This window comes from Danio rerio, chromosome 15, assembly GCF_052040795.2.
Source record: "Danio rerio strain M-AB ecotype USA chromosome 15, GRCz13ab, whole genome shotgun sequence".
Lineage (NCBI taxonomy): Eukaryota > Metazoa > Chordata > Actinopteri > Cypriniformes > Danionidae > Danio > Danio rerio.
Genome location: NC_141035.1, coordinates 29,716,659 through 29,742,708, shown reverse-complemented (window position 1 = coordinate 29,742,708; position 26,050 = coordinate 29,716,659). Strand labels below are relative to the sequence as shown.

At 36.7% G+C, this 26,050-nt stretch overlaps 1 protein-coding gene across 6 annotated transcripts in view; it reads right to left on the bottom strand.

The window, feature by feature from the left end:
• Positions 1-26,050, bottom strand: part of bcas3 (BCAS3 microtubule associated cell migration factor) — a 402,243-nt gene that overhangs the window by 324,943 nt on the left and 51,250 nt on the right. For all 6 annotated transcript variants that reach the window (XM_087282567.1, NM_200622.1, XM_087282563.1 and 3 more), the window contains 2 exon segments: positions 24,332-24,502; positions 19,986-20,079 (listed from right to left, as the gene is read on the bottom strand). In XM_087282567.1, the coding sequence (XP_087138693.1) occupies positions 19,986-20,079; positions 24,332-24,502 (265 nt within the window).

The following is a 26,050-nucleotide window of genomic DNA, read 5'->3' as shown; positions in this document are numbered from 1 at the left end:
CATGCTGGCTTGGAGAGGCACTCAACGCTCTTAGCTACGAAACCACATCCACAATTCAATTGAGAGCTTTGAGGAAGGGAGGGGAAAAAAACGCTGGGTGGGAGGAAGAAAAAGGTGCCCACGGTTCATTTGATCCACATTCAAGTGTAACGAAGGAGAATGTTTATGTATTTGCTTTACAGCCAAACCACCTGTAAGCGCTTGAATATTAATAGATCATAAAGGCCTTTTCTCGGCAGGAGGCAATCATTACTTTAATACAACACTTCAACGAAATTCACCTTCTAGAGAATAAGAGTAACCAAGGTGATCACGAGGTCACGTCCATTAAGGAAATCTGAAAGTGTAGATTATCACTAGGCCCACACACACACACTCTCCGAACACTTTTTATTCTCATTTCCCTAGCCGACTCTGGAGGAAAATCTGTTTCTAAAATCAGAAATATATATGGGTCAAAGACGATACATGCCATTTTGGTGTCTACATCAAGTTTAATTTCTAAAAGTGATTTTAATGTTCCAAATAACTTGTCCAAAAATGAGTGTTCTAACCTCATTCAGCACAATGAGTGTATGTGTGTGTCTAAATTAAACAGTTATTATATTATATTATATAAGTATTATGACCTGTCCTTATCAACACATTTAAAATAATAAGTGATCATGCAAAAATGATAATAAAAAGTAAATACACAATGATCTGACAAAGAAACATACATCTATAAATACACACTGTAACACAATAATAATAAATGCAGTAAGGTTTTTTACCATACAAAATGGTATTTTACTAATGCCATATAAAAAGAAAAAAAAAATGTATAGCCCAGAAATAGAAGATACCCAATTACATGATTGCTACTGTTATGGGTCAAGTATTGACAAAAAAAAAGATATTTTTTGTTGAATGGTGCAGCCTGGTTTGATTCTTCAGATTACTTCTAAGGGCTTATCCACTGCATTCCATAGCTAGGTGAAAGTAATGTAATGTAATGTGTATTTATATAGTGCATTTGTCGTGTATGGCCATACACACAAAGTGCTTCACAATCATGAAGGGGGGTCTCTCCACACTACCACCAGTGTGCAGCAACCACTTGGATGATGCAACAGCTGCCACAGGGCAACAGGGCAAGTGCGCTTACCCCAAACCAGCTATACAGTGGGTGACGCTTTAAAAGGAACATTGCCACTACGAGTGGAAACGCCGCCGCACTAACGCCCCATTTACATGGGGCTTCAGCGTCAACGCTTGACTGAAGGCATGTCTGAAGTTGGGGCTGAAGCGATCATCATAGAAGCGTCAGCCAATGAAATTCAGTCAGCAATAGGCCACTGTCTAGCTGGTGTATTTGCATACAGCGATCTGATTGGCTGAAAAGTTGAGCTAGTCCCAACTTCTGCAGCGAGCAACGCCTCTGAAGCCGCGCCGACGAATCCACAATGCAGTTCGGCAACGCATGACGTCACCAATTAAAAGTGAAAGGGAAGCGTTGACACTAATGTCCCGTGTGAATGGGGCGTAAAGGATTAAGAACACATTTTTAAGTTTAACAGCAGTTTGTGAATATGCCGCCAGGGGGCACAAAAGGACATCTAATATACAATAGCTGTAAATACCCTGCTGCTTGTAAATGAAGATGAAATAAAGCATCATAATTCCTTTAATAATCATAAAAAAAAATGCAAACAAGCATTTATTATTACTGTAAACTTTTTTAAATATGCAATGAGGACTCATTTTGGAAATTAAAACTAAAGAAATAAAAGACAACTAAAATTAAAGTTCAAACATACATACACAAAAAAATAAAAATAAATAAATAAATAAATAAATGAATAAACAAATAAATAAATAAAGCAGTGTTTTATTCTAATATAGATATATGCACAGTGTTCATTATTTTAAAGTGATATGTCTAAGACTTTTTCATTTACAGTTTTCATTTACATTTTCTTTGTTGATCATATGCTTTTCATTTTATGTCTTAATTGTTGTACATAAATAATATTTGAATAATTTATTAGGCCTAAATACTTATTTATTAAAGACATTACAAGCGAAACATGGAGAAACTGTGGAGTTGAGAGACACTGATAGAGCCAAATTGGTGAATAGGGATTACTGGGAGGCCATGATTGGTAAGGTCCGATGGAGGAAATTTGGCCAGGACACCGGGGTTACACCCTTACTCTTTTACGAGAAGTGCCATGGGATGATTAATAACCACAGAGAGACAAGACCTCAGTGTAACGTCCGAAAGAGGTGAGGTTCTAAGCAAGTCATTATATCACCAAAACATGACCTATACACATTGCTGATCAATGATTGGTCTGAAAGAATTCTCACTATCAGCATCACTATCAGAATGAGACAGACCCTGTGGTTTGTGTTGCATGTTTGTTTATGTTGCATTTAAGGATATGTCAGTAGAGGTAGTACAACTTTTTCAATAATCCTACACACTTTAAGTACTAAGCTGCAGAGGAAATGAAATGCAAAATGAGCCAAGCAAAACTGAACTTAAGAGAATCGAGCCGTGTCGAAGAGTCCCGTACCATGCATTGGAAAAGTGGCTGAAAGACACATCCTTAACAGATCCTTGAAAATGACTAAAGCTTATATTGAAATGATTTAAACCATTCCACCAGCATACATCTGTCAACATGAATTTGTGCCTCACTGGGGTGACACAAACAATGTGCTATTTACTGGAAAAATGCTATCTTTTGGATAGGCACATAGTAGTAAAGTAGTTGTAATTTTATGATGAGAACAGAGCCAGTGGTTGTTTTGTAGGCAAACATCAGTGCCTTGGATGTAACGCAAACTGAATATTTGAAATGTATTACACCAGATAATCATTCTTACAATTTGCTCCAGGTCAAATGACAACTGTGTGTGTCCTTTGGAAAGTCTTCCTTGTGAACACTGCTTTGTTATCTCACAGTCCTTAGGTAACAAATTACTCCGGCGTCTCTCTCGCTTCTTGTTGTGGATCTGTCTACAGCCACAAAATGCAGCCGACGCTTGACAGCAGTACAAATCTATTTTACGCTCAGTGGTGGAAAAGCACAGTCTCCTTGAAAAGCTTAGTCAGCCTAAAACAGGCCTTTGTGTGATTTTTAAAAGCCCTAAATAAATGAGCTAAACCACAATCTCTAGATAAGAGTCTGACTGCAGAAAAGAAGGAGTATGGAAAGCGAGTAATCCTTTCTCAGGAAACAGACAGTCGCTATAATCTCTTTCCATTTCAGCGCTCTCTTTTATTTTAAAGGGTTCTGTTAGCTAATTAATCCGCTGAAACATTTACCACAGCAAATACGGTTCCGCAATTCTTTATGCTGGGCTTCAATGTTAATGCCCTTAATTTGGGGGATGACCTTAAGATTTTCTCAGGACAATGGATCATTCATTGCAGCTGAGGTGTTTGGAAAACTAACGTCGGATGTTCCTTGGGAATCTGGTGGAACTTTTGGAGGCTAACGCCAACCGGCCAAACTAACTAATACAACTGTTAAAAAGCCTTTGAGCGTAAAAACATAAAGCTGTCAGCAAATGCGTGATCCACACTGGCAATCATTCCTACAAAAACATGCTAGAGGTGAAGAAGAGAAGAAACTCTGCTCAGGTCAAGAAGAATGAAAGGGGGGAGATCAGGGAGGATGTTTCCACTCAGCTTTGAAACCAAAGCGTCTGACCAAGGTTTTACAACTACAAACTGAGCTACAGACTTCCCAAGACACTGCTTTTACCACCTTTTGGAAACATCATTAAAAACAACAAGATACAACTTTCAGCTTTCTTTTTCTTTTTCTTTTTTTTGACAGTTAATATGTTTGAATTAGAGATTTTCAACACTCTAGTTTTATTTTGTTTTTTCCTGTCTTTTAAGTTAAAAAAAAAAATCTCTAGATTATACGGAAAACAAAGCAAAAAAAAAAAAAAAACTAAACATTTGGTAACACTTTTTTTTTTGATGGTCTATTTGAGTATTAGTAGACTGTCTGCTTATTATCTGCTAATACTGCTCCTTTAACAGACATTAAACTGACTATAAGAAACCTTGCAAGTACATGTCAACTTAGGCCCCATTACACTAATATGTTTTTGTTTAAAAATGCAAGTTTTGCTACGGTTACGCCATCCGTCCACACCACGCCGGAGTTTTCGAGCGCTGAAAACGGAGCATTTTGAAAACGCTGGAGAGGCCGTTTTCATTCTAAAATGCTGCAGCTCTGTTTTAGTGTGAATGGGGGAAAACATCTGAAAACAGAGACGTGGCTGAAGACATTCGCTTATTTGATTGGGGCTTTCCCCTTAATATTAAGTAGCCTTACACAAAGTTCAGTCCTGCATCCTCTACTTGTAAGTTCAGACAACGCAAGTTTAATATGATAAACAAATTCCAGAGGACACATCGGGTAAATCTTCAAAGGGAACAGTGTACGTTATAGCCCTACTCACATCACCCTGGCTACGTTGTTTCACTTTCTCAACAATAAAATGAAAACATGATATTAGGGAATTGCCTATTTTCATTTTGATATCAGCAACTTAACAGACAGCAGAAATGTTGAGGCGTCATGTAGCTGCATATTTAAATAAGCGTCATTTTCACCTTATGAGTATTTATAACAAAACAGAGCATATAACATAACTGCCACCTTTCATTTTTATTGAAAATACGAAACATGCCCTCTCTTTTGCTGAATATTAGTTTTAATTATCAATAAAGGCCATTATAAAAGTATAAAGTCGGGGAATATGTTGTTAGATATAGACAACAATCATGTTCACAAATAAAGTGAGATTAGATCCTGCGGAAGATCCTTGATGAACAGTCAGACGAAAACAGCTATTATCTGGGTAGATGCTGCAGTGCATGCCAGAGTATGTGTGTGTGGTCACGTGATTTGCGTTTTCAGTGGTGTGGTGTGGTGTGGCTGAGCTGTTCAGAAACGCTAGGTGAAACGCCAGTGTGGACGCGGATCGTTTTCATTCTAAAACACTGTTTTAAAACTAAAACTTACTAGTGTAAACCAACCTAACACTTTACTTATAATCTAATGAGAATTAGTTGGCATGAAGAAGCAATGTTACCTAAATTCAACAAACAGACCATGAAAATAAAATGTAACCAGTTGTTTTATTAATTTACTCACCCTCATGCCATTCAAAAAGTTGTGGACTTCTATTTCTAGAGCAGAAAATGTAAAGATTCATTTAAAAAATGGCATTGTTTCCGCTAAAAAAATCAATGGCTATACTGGTATTTTTGGGAGTTAAATAAAACATGCAGAACAACAAAATGAATTTCCATGACTCCTGATGATAGATTGAGATCTTATGAAAGGGCATGATTAGAGACCACGAAAAACACTTTAAAGAGAAAACACTTTATAAATCACTAAGACAATGGTTTCAGCTAAACATTTTAAATTGTCTAAGGGTGAGAAAAGTAATAACAACTTTGTTTTTGTTTTCTGGGAAGTCTCCCTTTAACATGCTAGTTCTGCACCCCATCTATAGCTAAAGTATGTATAAAAATATCAACTCTTAATTATGATCAAAAATAAAACAAAATAAAAATACATCAACTTTAAAAAATGAAAAATCTTTCTAAAAAAAATGAGAAAACTCAATTAAAAATGTACTAGTATATTTTAAATCATCAAAAGAGTTCTGAAAATATTAGAACACAAAATGGATTGGCCAGAGATTTTAAGAGTAAGAGCAACTCAAATATATCAAGTCAAGTCTTATTGTCATTCCGCTACATGTGTGGATAGAATGTCATGTCTCGCAGGACAATGGTGCTACATAGTTTAATTATAAATACAAACACAACACTGGACATAAAAGCTATTTTTAAAACCTATGCATAACATATACTACAAAATAAAATACTTAAACTATACACATAAGACAGGCTATTCAAGTACTAATATATGATAGAATTATATGATACACTAGAATCATTTAGAAGATTAACACAAAAGAACACTGAAAAAAATCTATATGCACATCATCAGATTTCATAATGCCATTATAAAATAGATTTCAAGCACAAAGTAAATTCCACTAATGTCCTGCTCTTTGCTTGCATTGTGCATTAAAGGGCGACATCTCAGCCTAGGTCCTTAATCCCTGCTGACTGTCCCACTGTGCTCAGACACGGCACAAAATGGAATGCGATACATGCTCATAGCCCCATTAAACACACACACACACACAAACAGATTTGTACATGAATCTTACCAAATTATAGTTTCCAAACCCCACAAACAAGCTTTTTCAATGAAGCAAAGTAGTTAGGATCCATCCTTAATTGCTACTCTTCTTGAAGACATGGCTTATTACAAACTCAAAGAAAAACAGAGAACTGTATGATGTTGATGTGATTTAAAAAAAAAAAATGCTTGCATCTTGTATAAACAAATCAAAGAGTTACTTTTTTAATCCTCAAATGATCAAATAATTTTTATATGAAAGATTCAATGAGGACCAAAATTCTGGGACAAATAGTAAAACTGGTTGCACATTTATTAGCAGCATCGCAATGTGATTGATAGCTTGAGTTATCAATCATAAAATAATACACATTTCAGGATTTTTGCATAAATGAGAGCAGCAACAAAGCTCACACAGCCTCCACACACTCAAACATATTGAAAATAAATGATGATTTTTCCAAACAATATTTTATACATTGAGCAAATTGTCAAATATTTCCTTGTAGGATTTGCCTTTTAAAACTATAGTGAAACTATTTACGATAATTTGTTTACATCATAAATTTCCAAAGTGGTCTTAGACGTTTGGACCTTATTGCTTACCTTATAAGTTTAATTTTTTATCATTTCTAACTTCAATACATGCGTAGGGTTTTCAAGAATAAAATTAATTATTATTATATTACAATGTGTCCTGTTTAACTTTTTTTTTCTGAGCATAATAAAATCATAATGACTAGTATTATGTCCGATTTGACCATGATTTGCTGAAGACACTCACTAAAATGTCATTCACAGAGAAAAAAACATTATATATCAAAATAGATTACATAGATTTGATCAGGCATTAGAACAAAAATTTTACATTTTAAAAAGTCTTTAAAAGGATTACAGAGCAGATACAAAATAATTAACTGGTAATTTAAATATGTATACATTGCCAACTACACCTTTAACACAGGATTTGGAAACTGTAAAATTTTTAAAAAAATGTAAAAAGGTTATTATTAAACAAAACAAAAAAGTTTAGTGATTCTATTTAAATCAATCACTTGTTACTGGGGATGCTCCTATCACAATTTTTGCAGCCAATAACAGGTACAGTTTTCTTGTCATGGTGATCGGCCGATACAGAGTACAGATTCTAATGCTTTATAACTTTTTATAATGCATAGGAATGCAAGAAATCTCTCCTTACTAAAGAGAATAAATTATGGATGCTGCATATAATCCCTTGTCTCTTAAAGCCATTTAGTTGTGAACATGTCACGGCCAGTAGCAGCTTTACAAAAAATAGACAAAACACATTTTAAAAATTGGTAAGAAAACTGACAAACAATGCAATAAAGAAACACAGCAAATGATGAAAGAAAAATTTAACAAGTTAACAGCGCATATTTGACGCAAGAAGTTAAAATGCACCCCTATAAATCTAATACTTCTTTACTTAAAGGAACTAAAAGGACCTATAAACTAAAGTTAATTGCAATATGTAACTTATAAAGTTATAATATTAAATATTCATGTTAAAAATATTATTTTAATGTTTTATTCATGTAGTTTTCCAGCCAGGTTTTAGTGAACTTCTTCTTTCAGTTCTTATATGTCTTATAAGGCCAACAGTAAATACATTCAAGGTCATTCAAAAAAAAAAAAAATTCTATTTATTCTATTTAGTTATTTAAAATAGGAAAAAAAGAGGATCAATTATTACTTATCAATTATATATATATATATATATATATATATATATATATATATATATATATATATATATATATATATATATATATATATAGTGTGTGTGTGTGTGCATGCTTGCATAGTTCAAATTAGTATGATATACTTAATATATTCATTACAGTAAATCAGGCATAGAACACCCATACATTTACAGCATAAAGTAATTACCAAACTGTTTTGTCTTTCCATTCTCTTTTCTAAACAAGCTAAACTCATCTTCAACACTCCATCTGGGTGTTTGTGAGTGACTCATGGGAGTGGGTGCTAGAAAGGCCACATCCACAACAGACAAAACAGCCTCTTCAGATCACCCTTTCCCTTTAAGAGGCCGCAAGCAAACACTTGCCAGAATGAACCGGGGCTAAACTAAGCTGCCTCGCAACAGCAGATTCCTTGATGCTTATCAGTTCCGTGATTGAGTGGAATTACAGCCAGTCTCATGGGCCGAAAAAACCTGTCCACCCTACGCAGCACGCGACCATGCATTTACAGCGATAGCTCTCTCGGCTATCGATTAAGAGCAGTAAAAACTACAGATGAGGGAGCAGAAGAGGACAAGGAGTGAAAAACAGATACTCTGGCTAAAATGAGTCCTGCACGCTGCTGTTCGGAGCAGCATCCTTTAATTATGCGCCTATGAATAGAAGCTCCAACACCACAGCACAAGCGCCAGCTACCCGACTGGACGCCATTTTCTACCATCGCCCTTCTGTTTTTCCTCCAACACACACACTGTTGAGTTGGATTTCTTACATAAGTGCTTTGATTTTTTTTTCTTTCTGTCTGTCTTTCGGTGGAGGTTTGCACGTTCCAGTCAATGTCAAGTCACCACATTGTTTCTTTTCAAGTCGGCCTGAAATGAAAACCGTCCGGATGGAGCTGCGGTCAGTCCTGAGGCCAGAGTGACACTTTCCACTGTGGCTTCAATGGAGTTAATTTTGGACAAGTCAGGCTAGGCGGACCAGGCTTAACTTCTCACTTTAAAAAGATGAAGCTGCAGTTTATTTTCTTTCATGGTGTGTCGTTTCTTGCAAATCTCATAGAGCTGTTTTTGATCATGTGTTAATGATGTCAGGAACGTAAATTACAGCATGCAGCACGGGTCTCGGGGAAGGCTCATGCTGACCTTGTTAGTCAGCATATCTGGAGGATTTTGTGTGTGTGCGTGTGTTGTGGACTACGGGGATTTTTTTCCAGCCTTCCTGGTGCCAAACAATTTCATAACTCAAAACAATTATTGTAGCCCTTTCGATTTATGCCAGAGCAAATGAGGTGATAACAGACACATCCCATTATTTCTGCCTAAAGTTGACAGGTGAAGGTTAAGCTGTTTGAAGTTTACGGCACCCTGTGGTTATCTAAAACAAGCTGCCCCCCAGCGCACTCTCCACATGAGGGCAGAGGACGCCCGATGATAGGCCACACTTGGGGAAAGGACTCGAGGGATTGGGGACAACACATTTCAACAGATGTGTAACAAAAAATAATAATAATTGCATTAACTTCTTCATTTAAGATTGAAGAAACCATAAACTATGATTCTCATGCTCAGGTCGGGTTATAGCTTGAAACAATAATATATCGTATGGGGTTCAAGCACTGAAAAAGTTTTACGCCATCTATGCCACGTTAACTGTATTACTATTGTTTTTTTTTTTTAATGTAAAGTTTTAAAACATTTTTAAATGATGAATTACAGAGTGACAATAGTTTATATTACAAAAAATTAAATGTACAGTTAAACCCTCTGAATTATTAGCTGCCCTGTTTTTTTCCCCAATTTATGTTTAATGGAGAGAAGATTTGTTCAACACCTTTCTAAACATAATAGTTTTAATAACTCATTTCTAATAACTGATTTATTTTATCTTTGTCACGATGACAGTAAATAACATTTGACTAGATATTTTTCAAGATACTTCTATACAGCTTAAAGTGACATTTAAAGGCTTAACTAGGTTAATTAGGTTAACTAGGCAGGTTAAGGTAATTAAGCAAGTTATTATATAATGATGGTTTGTTCTGTAATAATTGACCTTAAAATGTTTTTTTGTTTAAAACTGCTTCTTTCTAGCTGAAAAAAAACAAATAAGACTTTCTCCAGAAGAAAAAATATTATTAGACAAACTGTGAAAAAACCCTTGCTCTGGTAAACATAATTTGGGAAATATTTTTATTCAAAGGTGGTCTAATAATTCTGACTTTAACTGTATATTTAGAAATAAAATCCTTTGATGCTGAATTAAAAAACAAGTCTAGTTATAAATCACAGGGCAGACGATAAAAACAAAAAATTAAAACTAATTTTACTTTTAAATCTTTATGCTAAATAAACAAGATTTTACACGTATGTCAGCAACTTTTTAATCATTTTAAATATAACACTTACATTAAAAAAATGTAAGATTTTAGTTTGAGCTATAGTTGGTAAACTATGTTGATGTTTTTTGATGAATGATATTATTTTGCCTATGTTTTGGCATTTTATTTTCACAAATATTTTGAACATTAATGTGGACATTTAAAAATGTATTATAGAGCATGCACATGTACGTATATAAAAATTGCTAAACATCATTTTTATGTAAACCCCAAAATGGGATATTTGTATTTGACCGTGATCAAATTTATACAATTAATCATCAAAAATGCATTACACTGATCATAATGTCCTTTTACATTACTGTAAAATAGTTCACATATTGGACTTTGTTTGGGGAAAAAGGCATAAAACACCTGAAATTACATAAAACTCCTGATGAAATGTGGATAGTGTGGTGAGGCAATGACGTTAATGAATCTATGTATAACATGTGAACGGGCTCATAAAAGAAACATTCAAAAAAGCAACTCATGTGAACACCCGTCATCATACCATTGTCTTATTCAGATTAAGGCAAATAATTAAATTACCGATGTCCATGTAAATGCAGTCACAAGCCCCAACCTAAGAATTAAGGTTTTCCCTGATTTTGAAAACAGCCTTTCCACAAGTTAATAGTAAGCTAAAGTAATGTTAATTGCATAATGCAAATCTTAAATTCATGCTAACAAACAAACAAATGATAAAAAGGATATATTAATGCAATTCAATTTAAATATAAAAAAACATGAATGTATGTATACTTTAAACTTTAATTAAATTGTTCACTTAAAATTATTAATACATTTTTTTAAAGATTTTTCTAGAGTTATTCACCATAATTTTGTTCAAAAGTATCTGTTCAGGCACCGGTACTGTTTTAAAAGTATCGATTTAGCACTGGTATTAAAATAACCCCAAACAATACCCAACCCTCATTGTCATTGACCCTTAACACATTTAAAATGCATTACACTTATCAAAATGTCCTTTTAGATTATTATAAAATATTTAACATACTGGACTTTTTCAGTCAGAAATATTCTTTGTTGGGAAAAACATACACTATAATTCTCTAAGGAATCTCATGAAGCTCACAAACACTTTCACAAACATATTTTTGTTTTAAGATTCTCCCATCCTTACTGTTGAGCGCATCATTCACGTAATTTTCCACTGACTCTCTGTAGCATGTTATCGATGCAACGAGTATGTGGTCAAATTTGTTTTTAATGAGACCTTCAATTCTATGTTGATCTAAGGAAAACACACATTTACCCTACTATTTGAAGAAGTAATGTCCCTGAGCAGGCCTTGATAGTTGACTGTATGTTTGCTTTGCTCTGTGATCGTAGCACTTTTTTCTTACAGACACAAAGATAAAAGGGCTTCTGGCCTGCGAGACACACAGACACTGACTTCACCTCCACCTCCTGCTCCACGCATGCCAAAGGGGAAAAGGTGGATCATTATTCGGAGGTCTAAAGGTTAACCAATAGCACCACCTAGAGACAAACGTGCTTTCTCCAAAGGTCAACCTAATTAAAAGAGCTAATCTAATTCACTGCATTTTATTTTCTAATTTGACCTAAAATGTTATATAATGTATTAACTAACACTAAAAACATAAGGTAAGAACATGGACCTTTCAATTTGGGAAGAATGAAGGAAGAGTATTTAAATGTGTATTTAGATAGAGACAGTAATTTATTGACCCTTTATTTGTTTAAGCTTTTATGATATTCTTTGTGTTCTGTTGAACACAAAAGAAGATATTTTGGAAAATGTTGGAAAACTGTAAACATAGACATTTATATGTGCTTTTCCAATGAAATTAATTGTTTTGAGTTTTTCAGCTTCCTTCAAGTTATATTTTTTTGTGTTCAACAGAAGAAATAAACTCATAAATGTTTGGTATCACCTGAGGGTGAGTAAATGTTCATTTTGACATCATACACCTTTTCCAAATGGGCTAAATGCGCAGCTAGTGCTTTTCAGCCAACAATGAACTTCTAGTAAAAGGTTTATGTGACTATTTTCAACTCATAAGGTTCCTTTTACATGATTGATGTTGTAATGTAATTCAAATATAATCAGTTAAATCCATTTGTTGTTAAGAGAGAAAAAAAAAACGTTTAAATGCAGGCGTCAACATTAGCTATGGGCTAGCGCAGAAATTCCATTGAAAATACTGGGGTAAAATTAACTTTCACATTTTAAAGACATGGCATGGTAAAATATAATGTAATGCAGTGCTTCTTGTTTGGTCTGATGCTCACTTTATATTTTACCTTAAATGTTATTTAAAGAAATCAGATCTTAAATGCTGCGATTTTGTATGGGATAACAATTCACCAGAAGCCCTGGGTCTGGCTGACTGACATTAAAAGTCTGTGTACATGTACCCCATGCATCTCATTTAAACATATAAAAAACAAAATGTTCTTTCTGAGATTGAAATAATACAAAAAATCATACTGAATAAATAAGACGAGTAGAATTGTAAAATAATATCAAACTTAAAAGGTAATTAAAATATATATTTAAATAAAATCCCTCACAGATTGTGTTATTTAAAATTTTTCAATTAACTAACTAAATAATCACAAGTTAATAAGTTATATTACTAGTTCTAAACTTCTCTTTACACAAATACTTTTTTAATTGTACCACACGCAAGCTCAACCATGTCCCGCAGGCATGACTTCAGTGGCATGACTTGGCATCAGTTCAATATCGTGCGGTTGAGGGAGAACATCCATCAAGAATGTTTTGATCTACAACCATATGCAACATTTCCTCATAATCTTTTAGTAACACAATACACAAAACATCCGAACCCAGAGGTGTATACTTACGTACACAATGACTCATCCTCAGTGGAGTCTCTCCCAGCGTTCGTTAGCAAGGACAAAAAATGTGAAGGATTTCACTTAGGGCAATGGCTATCAGGAGCTTTCAGCAACTTCTTATTAGAAAGGGCCCTCAATCTGCAACCCACATCTAACAATGAACCATTGTGACTGGACTGGATATCCGGAGAAACAAACATCACTATATGTAAAATTGAAAAGTGATCAGATAACTGCCTATCAAAATGAGCCAAGATGCTCGTTCAAGGGCAGGTTGAGGACATCGATGCCTTACTGGACATCGGTTTTTACTGTGTAATGTGGTATATGCACACAGACTTTTAATTTTCAGTCAGGCAAATAGCTTCAAGTAAATTGTTGTGCCATTCCAAAATCACTGTTTAAAATCTGATTTCTTAAAAAAATCTGCGATATTCACTGCCTGATTGATATGCGATAAAAGGTGGGTATTATACCAGTCAAGAAGCACTGCATTTCTTTCATGCCATGTTTTTGAAATATGGAAATTAACTTTCTGGAATTAACTGTCTAGACGGTGTTTTCGTCTCAACAGTCTTCGCAATTTGCGTTTGAACTACTAAATAACCGCTCAAGTTTATTTAACTAATTGTATTTTCATTATATTACAACATCAATGCCTTATAAAATTGAAAGTAGTCACAGGACATTTATCATTGGTTGAAAAACACTAGCTGTGCTTTTACCCAGTGCTCAATTTGAGCCGGATCTTGCCGGATTGTGTTTCGGAAAATGTCTGCTATTTGTGTTTTGCGTTCAGGTATTTATTTTAATCGATCCGAAATTAACTTGTGCATGCGTGTGTGCATGTGTTTGTTCGTGCATGCGTGAGAGACAGAATGTGAATAAACGCAAGCGAAGGCTGTGTGGATTGGGTGTTCCCACATGACGGTAGTCACCATGCGCAAGTTAAAGCAAAAGTTGCGCTTAACTATTGGCCCTCAACAATATTTTTAGACAATCAGCTTTCTTATGTTTACAATCACTCATTGAATGGTGATTATTTTGCACGCATTGAGCAGTGTTAATAGATAATGGAATAGCAAAGATGAAACAACATGAATAGATCAGGATAACGAAAAAAAAGCTAAGCAATTTCAAGTCAGCTAGAAAACATGAGGAAAGAGGTACTGTTGACTCTTCTTAAAGATTAGACTGAGTGAGTAATTCATTCTTTTTTTTCACTTCACAATAAAAGTGAAGTAAACTGAATAGTGATTGTTCATACAATTTATGTTTGTAGCTACATGTATTAATTATCCATGATTGACCTATAACGTTATATGGCACGAAACAATTGAAGACCGTTAGGAATTTTGATGCTCTTTTTTTTTGGTTTTGTTCCGGGAATTATTCATTTACAAACCAAACACTGCTTATACCCCATTGCTAAAGTCATGGCCTAGCGCTCCAGACACATGAAGCACAAAAAGAATCAAATCCTCCCTCAGATTCTAATTTAAAAATCCTGAATATTAATAAAAAATCATGAAAAAATGACCATTGTGAAAACTAAAGCATGTTTTGACATGGCTGCCCAAAGTGCTATGACTTATGAGCCCCATCGTACGACTTCTCAATAGCTCGATGACATCACAGCTCTTCTCATCTTTGAGAGGTGAAACTGTACCTGTTCAACGCTTAGGGTAATTCAACTGAAAGAGACCGAAGGCTTTGTTGACCGCAATACACTTCAAGTGAGACAGACACGAACAAGATCAATGAGCACTAAATATTCCAGTACGTGTTAAAGAGAGACAAGAGAAAGATGGATAGAGAGGGTGGAAAAAAGAGGGGGAAATGACAGTGACTGATGTGCTGGAGGGCAGATTCACCAAAGACACACAATGGCTGCTTTACAGAACAACAGATCTCACATGATCTTAAGGGTCTGGCAGACAGTACCGCTTAAGGAACAAGATAAAGTTATGTGCAAAAAGGTGACATGACTGACACCTTTGCAAACCGGAATTAATTTACTTGTGATTTATTTTAGAGTGCATTTATATTATAAAACATGTATTCCAGAAAGTTTTGTTTCATAAAATTCAAGGAAAATTTCACCTAAACATGTATTGAATTATGTATTCGCTTGTCATGACATATAGAATACTATTTCCGGGTCCAAGCCGCTACTCATTTGAATTGAGAAAATATTTGTTTATGAGCACTTTTTTTAGTCATATCAAACATTAAAGTGAATTTTATATCAAATCATAGTGTCTCTGGACTTGCTGCATCAAAGACAACAACGTTTTAAAGAGCCCATATTATGGGTTTTTTAAAATTCCCCTCCATGTAGTGTGTAACACAGCTCTAAGTAAAATGAAGTATCCAGCTAAGGCTTAAATCTGTTAGTGTACAGTGTTTAAAACGGTTGATTCATCTATAAAAGAGTCGACTCATAGTGCTTCAAACGAGTCGCCTTGATACCGATTCATTAGGTGTTTCGCCATGACGTACGAACGAAACCAAGGTTTTCACGTGCACGCGCAAACCCGGGAGATTTCAAACCTGAGGCCCCGCCCTCTGACGCAGAAACCCAGACACACACACACACCCACAAACACACAGACACACAAACATGCCGGTCGATTGAAGTCACACTGCAGATGGATATATTGAGTCTCTACCCAAAGATGAAACCTCAGCATTATAACCAAGCAGTTGGAAACTTCTGGAAACTACAGGCTACAAAGAATACTTCATCTGCGTTTGTTAAAGTAAGGATCAGTAAAGAGTAACTTACTAATGGACGTCAGGATGAGTTTCTTCCTCCATTTCTCAAATGTAAGTACGTGCGATTAAAGTTGCCTCGTTGACTCTAGCTTGCAAATGTATTTAGTTGTGATTTATTACTTGTAACCGAGTGTACTGTATCAGGTTAACTGGCTATATTTTCTTATCGCGTGCAAAGTCACGTTAAAAACGCGACGCGTGCTGTTTGTTTACGGAGCTCCGTGGTAGAGGTCTGCATTCCAGCGGCTGTCCCCGCGCCAGACTTCTGCGGCGCAGGAATAAATTTCCGAATCAATCGCGGGAGCAGTCGGTAACAGGTTTAATTTGGGACGGGAGCGGGCTGTCTAGCAATATCGTGGATATTGCTATGCGAATGAGACAGAGCTTTGCCTGCCTGTGTGTCTGCTTGGCGCTTGTGTGTATGTGTTAGTGCGCGTGTATGAGAGAGAGAGAGAGAGAGAGAGAGAGAGAGAGAGAGAGAGAGAGAGAGCTCTGTCTGGCTGTCTCTGGACTGTTTAGCTGGGTGATTTTCGGTTATGTTCTCCCCCGCTCTTTAGCGGGATCGGGCGCGGCGGGCAGAAAACGGGGCGGTTCGGACACTGGGACAAGAAATTCTAAATATAAGCGGGAGCGGTCGGGTTCAGGCTAAACCTGGCGGGTGCGGGCGGAAGCGGGAGCGTTGTCGTCCAGAGGTGTGTGTGTGTGTGTTTGTGTGTGTGTGTGTGTGTGGCAGCTAAAATCCACGCCTACACTATGGAGCGCGTATGAACTGTGATTACTTTTATATTGCTGATTAGCTATTGGGCATTTCATTCTCTGACTGAAGGCAGTCGACCAATCGTGACAGACTGTCATCGGTCCAATCAGCGCAGATTAGCTTCGCGCTAAGGAGGGGTTTGGGAACAAATGAATCACTGGACGATTCATACAGGAGTCGCTGGGATAATTAGGTAAAAATAAATGCAGATTATAAGACCATGAAAGTGTTTTTTGACTTTGCATGCATATTAGACTGTTGTTGGAGACCCTTACAACCAAGATATGACCCTATTTCATGTATAATATGGGCTCTTTAACATTTTTTTTTTTTTTTAATTATCACTTTCTGGCCATGAAATATTAGGCATAGATATATATTGCGATTGAGATTTTTGAAAGTAGTTTAAACATTTATTAATACCATTTGTTGAGCCTCCACATACAGTTCAATAGAGCACTTGGACCCGGAAGCCGCTTTGCATGACGTTACACTTAACAAGCGGATAACCTATAAAAGGCTTAGAATATTCCCATGTCCAGTTAAAATTGTAATCTATGCATATCCAGACATCCAGTTTTTTAAAATGATATTGAAGAACAAACTGGTGTGATGCAACAGAACAAAATCAGGCCAAAACAAAGTTAGTTTTAAGAATTTGAAACGACTCTCTAAAGCAGGGTTTTTCAAAGTCTAAGACAGTGGGCCTCCCTTTTGACACAACTTATCCATATATATATACAGTATATATAAAGACACAGACAGATGTCAGACGGTTAACTCACTTTTATTATCATTTGCATGAAAGTGCAATTATTTACAGAGTAATAACAAGTATTTTAATATAACATTTTTAAAACTAGGATGATGGTTCAATATGAATAGAACAGATCCAAGAACTGTCCATCCCAGTCAAAACAGTCGAAGTTTAGCGGGTCTCATGCTGTCATTAGCCAAAATATTTTGACAAACCACACATAAAGGTCGCGGTTCATCAGCTGGTCCTGTCCACGTAAATCCTAAACTCAAATACTGATCATCAAATCGTCGTCTTTTGGGTTTAAGCCCTGAACTTGAAGGCTTTTGTGGCGAGGGGGCGTGGCCAAGAGCCGTGGGAACGGAGTGAGGCCACCGCATAAGTGGATACACCTGCGGTGCGCACCTGCCTCAGATCCCACGGAAGGAGCCCTGGATCATAAAAGGAGGAACGTGGGCAGAGGAAGCCGAGAGGTCCGAACCCGGACATATTCTACTTTTGCTTTCAGTTTGACGGCAGTCTCCGTGAGGAGCTGCCGTCCGTTTGTTTTGGTTTAGACGGCAACCGTCACTGTCATTAATAAATCACTTTAAAACTGCTTCGGTTCTCCGCCTCCTTCTTCCCGGCGGCCAAAGGGCCGTGAACTTCATTACAGCTTTGAATCAGGGGGTCTCAGAAACCGACCCATTGTACTAGCAGGCATATACCTGTATTGGCGGGCTTGCCAAACAGAAGCGAATTCACAGCTATGGCCTTCTGGGTAAAAGAGGTTTTCTTATATTTGACGTATTATTATTTTTTGCTTTGTTTAATTAAAACGTTAAATATAATAAAAGATACATATAATAATTAAACTTAATAATTATATTTTTATTATATTATATTTTTTCCCGCGCCTCCCCTGACATGCTCTGGCGTCCCCCAGGGGAGGCGCGCCTCACACTTTGAAAACCCCTGCTCTAAAGCATATTCTAGGTCTCAAACTCAATTCCTGGAGGGCCGCAGCTCTGCAGTTTTGCTCTAATCTTAATTAAACACCTGATACAACTAATCAAGGTGTTCAAGGCTACTAGTAACTCTTAAGCAGAGCAAGGCGTGAGTTAGAGCGGTTTGAAGCAAAACTGTGCAGAGCTGTGGCCCTCCATTGCTCTAAAGCAGAGGTGCTCAAAGTAGGGCTCGCGGGCCAAAGTTGGCCCATGGTAACCTTTGGTTGGGCCCACCATGCCATCTGAAAAGTGAGGGAGAATGATGGGGAGTTGGTTGAAACTATTCTAATCTAAATTTCTTTGTTTAATAGAGGAGCTACAAAAAAACTGAATGTTTCAATTATATGTTGTAAATGAATCAGTCTTTGAATCAGAATGTAAATACCGTCAGTTGAAAGATAGAGAACAATGCACAAGACATTGGTGAAAAATCAAAGCAAAGGCAGGAGCAGCTCGACTAGTGTATTCAACTTTGGACTTTGGCCCTTTACAAGAAAAGGTTTGGGCACCCCTGCTTTATAGCATACTTTCTGGAAAAGTCTGCTTTGCCTAGTAACTAACCATTGGTCTTTGCTTGGCTTGCTTTTGAGCAATCTACAAATAACTTAAATGCGACTTGATGGGTACGTCATATTGCAGTTTTTGCAAAATACATTAACATCACACAACAATCAAATGCTTTCTTAAAAGCTGTGTTCACCATTTACATCATATTTTTAGTGCATGTATGTTTTACTGAGAGTAAAGCCGACAACACATATTTAAAAATGTATCTAAATGTTTCCTCCACCAGTAAGAGCGGCACCTGAATGTTCTCTAACAGTACACAGCATGCAAAATATTTAAGATTTCTTTTCACCAATAAGTTAAAGGGATGGTTCACCCCAAAATAAAAATTTACACACTATTAGTCAACCTCAAGTGGTTCCAAATCTTTATTAGTTTATTTTCTTTGTTTAACACAAAAGAAGAAATTTTGGAAAATGTTGGAAACCAGAATTATTGACATCCATCATAGAAAAAAAACATTACTACAGAATTAAACTGCTACCTATTTCCAACATTCCTCAATTCCTTTATGTTCAACATAAAAATAAACAAACTCAAACAAGTTTGTAATAAGTGAAGAGTGAGTAAATGAATTTTCATCTTTGGGTGAACGATATATATATATATATATATATATATATGTTTGGAATGACATAAGAGCAACAAATTTTACATAAATTAATCATGCTTTTCTGGGTATTTCAAATGTTTTCATTGGTGATCAAAATGACGGTACTGTAACTTTAAGACAATTGTAGCTTTGTTTCCATAAATGGTCTTGTGGACTAAAATCTGTACTTTATGTTGTAAACAGAAACAAATCTGGATTTTATATCTATTTTACCGGGGGAAAAATCTACAATGCACCCCTTTTAGACCATGTAAACGTCTGCCACCCAAGTGCCTGGAGTTTAGTGCTTTGGTAGGACTCAGTGAGCCATCACAATGAGGTGTTCACTTACCACTCGGATTAAACGCCATGCAGGATATAGGCTTATCGTGTGCCGGAAAATGTGCAATCAGTCCTTCGCCATCAGAATCCTCACTAACAAGAACCTGAAACATACACACAATAAAGCTACAGTAAGTTGACGAAGCCACATAAATAAAGGCTGACTTGTTGTTTACCTCACGTCTCAGTGTTTTAGACACAGAGCTGGTCATTGGCTCTACAATGGCCTGCGCAATCTGATCTTCACAGTTACATATGATTTAATCAGTTTAAGCGAGATGTGTTTTGGCATTTTGATTAAAACAAAGCGAGCTCCAAGTTGTTTCATTGTGGAGAGCAAAAAATAGGAGCTGAAAAGGTTTCCGTGTCTTTTTTTGTGTGATCATCATCCATTCCCTCACATGTCAGTCAACCTTAAACATGTTGCCCTCTTGCGGGTGCTTAGCAATTATCCTTGTGTCGACTTGAATCCACAATGGAAGATTTTAGATTTAAATGACATATGGGTCGGCAAAATAGTTTCAATATGGAATTCAAATAAATTTGACTCAATTTTTAAAAGATGTCCGCAAATATGTTGGTGTGTTTTATGAACGCCGCTTCAAAGAAAAAAAGACTAACCCACATGACCAATTTGATCAATGTTCTTGTTCTGCCAAAGCCCACAGCGCAACAACTGTATCAGACAGGAAGAAAAAGTGACATGTTGAGGGAGTTAAAACAAACACAGCAGGAGGAAACTCTATAGTGTCTCTTCACATTCTAATACCCAAAAGAGATTAATAGCCCCAAGTTAAAAGAACAGTAATGTGAATTTGTAAGTCATCCCTTTATGTGCATAACAATACAGAAACCAAAAATCGAAGAAAAGGATAGAACATTTTTAATTAATTTCTTCAAAACCAATTGAAATCAAACAAATATCACAAATGGTGTAAAACTAGAATTTATTTTAAATTCTAATATTGATTAATTCATTTATTCATTTTCTTTCAGCTTAGTCCCTTATTTTTCAGGGGTCGCCACAGCGGAATGAACTGCCACAGGGTACATACAGCTTTTTATTACTAAAATTCCATGACTTTTTGAGGACTTTCAAGTTTTCAATTTTTCATGATCGTATGTTTCATGTAAAGTATACATATACTTGGTAAGTAATAAAAAAAGCAATGAACATTCAAATGTATTACAGCATATCATAAAACAAACAACAATATGTTTATTTTAAATTAGTTTTTAGATCTATGTAAAATTGATTTAGATAATAATTCCACAGCACTAATAATGTGAGAGCATGTTTTGGCCAAAGACAGAAAATAATTAAAGACAACTAATCTATATTCAAGTATACAGATATTTCTTCAGCTAATTTCCATGACTTTTACAAAACTTACAGGTTTTCCATGACCATATGAACCCTGCTGCCAACTTTTTAAGCATACGTTTTACACAGCAGATGCCCTTCCAGCCACAACCCAGTATTGAGAATCACCCAAAAGCCTGGTTTTTACTCTACATATTCACTAGTTTGCTTGAGTGTGTGCAGCAAATGTAAGTGCATCGTGGTGTTTGCAAATGTTCGATTTGGGTGTGCGTGAAATGATTTTGGCTGGCGAAGCGCACACATTTTTTTGAGACTCGAGCGAACAGTTCGCTTGGCACCACGTATGATTTGAGCTGAATATGAATCACTTTGAAGAGATTTTGTCTGAAACAGGTATGACTGTAGACATCTTTACGATCCATCCATGCGTGAACATGAGATAACCAGATGGACAATAATTATTGGCTAAAAATTGCAACAGACAAAATTGAGTTTTTAAAAATTGAAAAACTAAGAAAGTTTTTTGTTAAAAAGTTTAGAAAAATTTAAGAAAAAACATTTTAAAACCAAAATAAGAGGCCATGGCAAAAGAGGAGACCCAGGTGGTTTAATACACAATTACAGAATATGTTTTTCTACCATTCATAAGTTTTAAACTGATCTATATATTACAATTTTGAATTTAAAACAATTGAATAGTTACAAAACTAAAATGAACCAATTAATTATTTCTTTAAAAACTGGAAAAAAATATTTAGAGCTATCAATTTACAATATACTGATGCCTCGTTTTCCTAGACTTTATTGGTGATAATGGTCAGGAATGTTGGACCATTGTTGCCTTATAGCATATAAGTAGAGAACACAAACTAGCCAGACAGTAATGTGTAAAATTGTGAAGTGGGTTAAAATCTATAAAAACGTCAGTATTTTTTAGTAAGTGCACATTTTTGGCTTTTATTCTAGCCATAATAAAAATATATTTGTAGAGCAACCCATATTCTCTTGTCAATGATATTTAACTTTAATAGGTGGAACTGTCTGACATATGAACAAAAGCAAGTGATGCATCTAAGCTTGATTTAAAAAGTCTTGAAAGGTTATAAAAATCTTTATAATCATTAAAATAAATTAATAGAAATAATATAAAATAGTTAGTTTAAACATCTTGAATGCTATTAATGATATGACGTAGGAAACTTCCTACTTCTCTGTTTATCTGTCAAACTTTACGGTGGGCTTTTGACCACCACTCGACATTTTAAAGAATATGTCGGAGAACGCATCAAGTATAAAAAACTCATCTGTTTTGTCAGGTTCAAGCAGAGTCAGCAGAGGTCTGCGATGTGGAACCAGGCAAAAGTAAACATCACCCTATACACCCTTATATTCACACACATACTTATACACTAAGGCCAATTTTGTTTACTTATTTTACCTATAACGCTTGTCTTTAGACTGTGGGGAAAATCGGAGCACCTAGAGGAAACCATCGCAAACACAGGAAGAACATGCAAACTCTACACAGAAATGCCAACTGGCCCAATCAGGACTCGAACCAGCAACCTTCTTGCTGTGAGGTGACAGTGCTAACCACTGAGCCACACTGCCACCACCCCTCAAATATCTAACTTTATTCTATTTTTTTTTTTATTTTTTCAAACATGAAAGCAAGATAGGCAGAAAGAAAAAGGTGAGTGTGTTGCTCATAAGGGGCTATTCTCTGGTCAGTGGTCCTCTGTTAAGTTTGCTCATGAAAGAGATTATAACTAAGCCCAGACATGAGACAGCCGGAGAGAAGAGTGATAAATCTAGTGGAGTGTTGCATTAAGGAGAAAGGCAGCTTTTAATAGGATCCAGTCCAAACAGAAAACAGCCTTGCTCTAAAACCCAGACATTTATTTTAGACTGCAAAAAAATGCCCCGGTGACACAAACCAGATCGCTTTTATTGGGGGGCAAAAACAGACAATGTTGTTCTGTACAGGAATATACAATTGATTCCGAAAAGTGTTTGTGTGCGAATAGCCCCAAAAAGCAAATAAACTTGATGCAGGACACACTGAGCTGAAAGGGGATGATTATGATTGGGGTGGGGGGGCTTCTCGGGGATTAAGGCGTGTCCCGTGAGACTGGGAGTAGGGGAGATTGAGGGGAAAAAAACAAAAGAGAAATGCCAAAACCACTGCTGGAGTCACGGGAGAATGGCACTGACAGTAAATTCCAAAAAGATGTTCAGCACAAACACCAAAAACACTTTAGTAGGAGTACATGTTGGGTTCTGTGTAATTGCTGACATAAATGCAGAAAACATCACTTAGAAACAGAGTTAAGCTAAATAAATCACACCTCTAAATGAGAGTAATGTGTCAACTAGGCCACAGTAGGCTCTTAGGGGAATGAAGGGTTTTACAGCCCACTAAATAGGAGGATCTATTTACATGGGTCAGAATCAACAGGATAGCAAAACCTGCTCCAACTTAATATCTCCCCAAGTAAAAATCCTTGAACATGAGAACTGCAAATATTACAGCTAGCCTTTAAACCTGGTGCTCTATTAAAGCGATCGTGTGTCACATGCCCACAAGTCCTTATTTAACACACATTCAGGCGTTGGTGGAAAGGGAAAAAGAGACAAGACCTTTTCCGTCATGCTCCTTCAATGACCTGCCTGTGATCTCATGCTAAAAGGCTATGGTTGTGCCAGCCAAGCAGGAAACAGCCACAGGAAGTGGCTAAATCATGAGATCAGGAGACTGTGGCCTGGCACAGAGTTTGTGAACGAACGGTGGAACATGTGCTCTTATGACAAGGTGATGACAAACCCCCTGGGCCACAAGAAGCACTAATGCTGAATGAGTTATGAATGGGATTAATGGATTATTTATCTCTGAGAAAAAGGGGGAGAACGGGGTTGTTCTGGATCAAGGTCAGAGAGGTGAAAGAAGTACTATGAACACAGCTGTTTTGATATTATGTACTAATTATTCCTCTTGAAACTGAGATCATGATGTATAACGAGGAATTTCTTACCTGTCCTTCTCCCACAGTGTGGGTGTCTATTATGGTGACCACACCAGGCTGGTGAGGACTGCGGCGGGTACCACTGTGAGCTGTGCCTTCTTCATCAGGCACCCCTGATGGTAGGGTACCAGCAAGCTGGGTCACAACCTTGCCCACCATGGTCAGTCCCGTTTTTAATGTCTAGCAGGAAGACAGAAATATACTGTTACAAAGATTCACAAACTGTGATTAATGATAGCGATGTGCAGAATTAATTTACCAAAACATAATTTACTCAAAACTAAGATCAAAATAAAGCTTGGGTGGTTAAATTTAGGTCATTAAGTATCTAAATTCAGTATGTTTAAGGTGGTGTCATATTCACAGGGGGTAACAACCAGTCAATCTAAAGTTCTTTGGCAATATGATGTCTCTAAACATTTCAACATTACTATTTTGGCATCCTTTCTGGTCACGTTGGAGTTTGTCCACACTCTTACCTTATTCCATCAGTGTGGATGAAATGAACACTTACACAATGTATGTCAGCTCAAATTCAACATAACTTAAACTGGAAATTCTCAAACCTTCTCGGCTTGGTGAAATCATTTATTTGGGGACACTGCAGTCGGTTTAGATTTCAGCTTTTACTGTATTCAGATTTTTACTATTTAAGTCTCTATATTTAAGGGTCGACGTTTCATAGATGAACGACTCTTCTTAGATTCTTCTTACATATTTAGAAAGTGCCTTCGAAATCATCAATTTGCCAAACTGCAGGTGGTTTTTTGAATGATATCCCTATTTACCATTCAATAATTCATGCAAAGGGTTAAAAGAACAACATTTCGTTCTGCAACATTTGTGCCAGCCTACCACTAGTACTATTGCAACACTCAAATCAATATAGCAAACAATGTTCTAAAATCCAGATTTTGTTGAGCAACGACCTAAAAAACATGTTTGCATCCAGTGTTGCCTGAGGCAATGTCAACAGACAGGTGTGTGAGTTAGTCCTGTAGGCTAACGGTAAGTGGTTGTGTGAGTGTATGTGGATATTTACTCAGAGATATGAGCTGAGAAGAGCTGGTGGAGTTCTGGCACGGCAGTCGGTGCAGTGTCTGCCACCAGCCGGCCGCCCCTCCTCTCGCCTGCCCTGATCAATGGGGACTGTTTGGATTAGCACTAAAAACTCTAACTGCAGTGATTAGAAAACACATTAGTGTTGATCAATTAGGAGGCAAACGCTTCTCTTAATAATTGATGGGGTAAAGCAATTTACACACAGTCAGTTAGTGGGCTTGTCAGAGCATTCTCCGAAGGGCCCAACAAACACAGGCGCCACGAGGTATTGACGCTGCCGCTTGGCCTGAATGCCTGATTAAGCTCTCCGGGGCCTTGGCAGACAGGCACACACATACAGCAACGCTCACTCCATTAAGTGAGAACTAGAGGAGACCCTACTTAAGCTGTGCTATCCACTTACCCCAAACACCAGTTCACAACGGCAGAGGTCTGAAAACAGAGCCCTGGGGCACCCCGCTCACGCAGACTTGTGGCTGGCACAATGACATCTCTCTTTTGGTCACATTGCGCTCATTTACACAGTCTGTGCCTTGCAAGAATTCAATTTTGCAAAAGGCGCCCTCCCCCTTCTTTTGTGATTGTGTTACAGGATTGATGGGAGATGGCCCCCTGGCCCCCAGACGGCCGCACTCAGAGCCACTCAGCACAGGGACCGTGTGTCAG